Raw genomic sequence first — 955 nt, 5'->3', positions numbered from 1 at the left:
AGGACTACTATTTTGAGAAAGCTTCTGGACAATTCTGATGCATATTAAAGGTTAAACTGAAATAACTGATCTGACTAGTTCACAGTTGGGTCCTTGTTGTAGAGGCTGATCCAAGTCTCAGGTCCTGTGTCTTCTCTGATCTGTCTGTCAATGCTGCTCTTGAATTTGTCTACTGTGTTTATATCTGTTATATTTATTGATGCCTCCTCATCCTTCAGGTGATGTTCCTGCCTCCAAGAGGCCTTTTTTGGCTCCTCACACTCCGCACGCATCCAGTCTGGGTAAGAAGTCCTTGACCTTAGAACAGCATCCAATGGACAGTTCCCTTTAGACTATCAATTCCCAAAAAGTGGGTGCAGTTGATGCTCCTTAACTTTCTACCCATTGGCTCACATGGGCTGCTAAAAATGATCCATTTCTATAAATTGGTTTGTTGGAAAAGTCCTGATGCATTTGAAAAAATATGTCATGACTTTTCCAATAACTCAATACTAACTTTTGGGAATTGCTTCTGGAAATTAAAGGTATTTCCCATCTGTCTGTTGCCTGCTGTACTTAGGTAAAGCTCTCATGCTCAGTGATGTCCTATCCCTGCCTTACAGGGGAGAAAGTTTTAACTAAAAATGATGACAAAATAATGAAAACAAGAGTTCAATGCTTATATATTGCCTGAGGGACATTTAACACATAGGGCTTTGGATAAGCTACTTATAAGAGTACTTTAAGTGAAAGGGTGTGGCATTACCTTATGACAGAAAGTTGTCTTGAGAAAATAATGCTATTTCAAGGTAATGTTGTGTGGACTAAATTATTTCTTGTATCATATTGTATGGATAACCAAGCAGCCCTATCCCATAAGTGTAGCTGAATTAAACCCCTTGACTTTTTATTAATATTATTAAAGTCTTAAAGTGTTTTCAGTCGACTAAAAGTTGGCAGTCTCCCATCCTCACAG

The 955-nt window shown here is 38.4% G+C and overlaps 1 protein-coding gene across 2 annotated transcripts in view; it reads left to right on the top strand.

Moving 5' to 3' along the window:
• Positions 1–955, top strand: part of ANO6 (anoctamin 6) — a 179995-nt gene that overhangs the window by 42962 nt on the left and 136078 nt on the right. The window contains exon 2 of one of the 2 annotated variants that reach the window (XM_012720472.1): positions 219–281. The exons of the other annotated variant lie outside the window; for it this stretch is intronic. Within the exon in view, the coding sequence (XP_012575926.1) occupies positions 219–281 (63 nt within the window). The remainder of the gene's footprint in view (positions 1–218; positions 282–955) is intronic. 2 annotated transcript variants of the gene reach the window in all.

Source organism: Condylura cristata, unplaced genomic scaffold (assembly GCF_000260355.1).
Source record: "Condylura cristata isolate star-nosed mole 26May11 unplaced genomic scaffold, ConCri1.0 scaffold00004, whole genome shotgun sequence".
Classification (NCBI taxonomy): domain Eukaryota; kingdom Metazoa; phylum Chordata; class Mammalia; order Eulipotyphla; family Talpidae; genus Condylura; species Condylura cristata.
The sequence above is the reverse complement of the archived record's forward strand: the minus strand, read 5'-3'. Positions and strand labels throughout refer to the sequence as shown.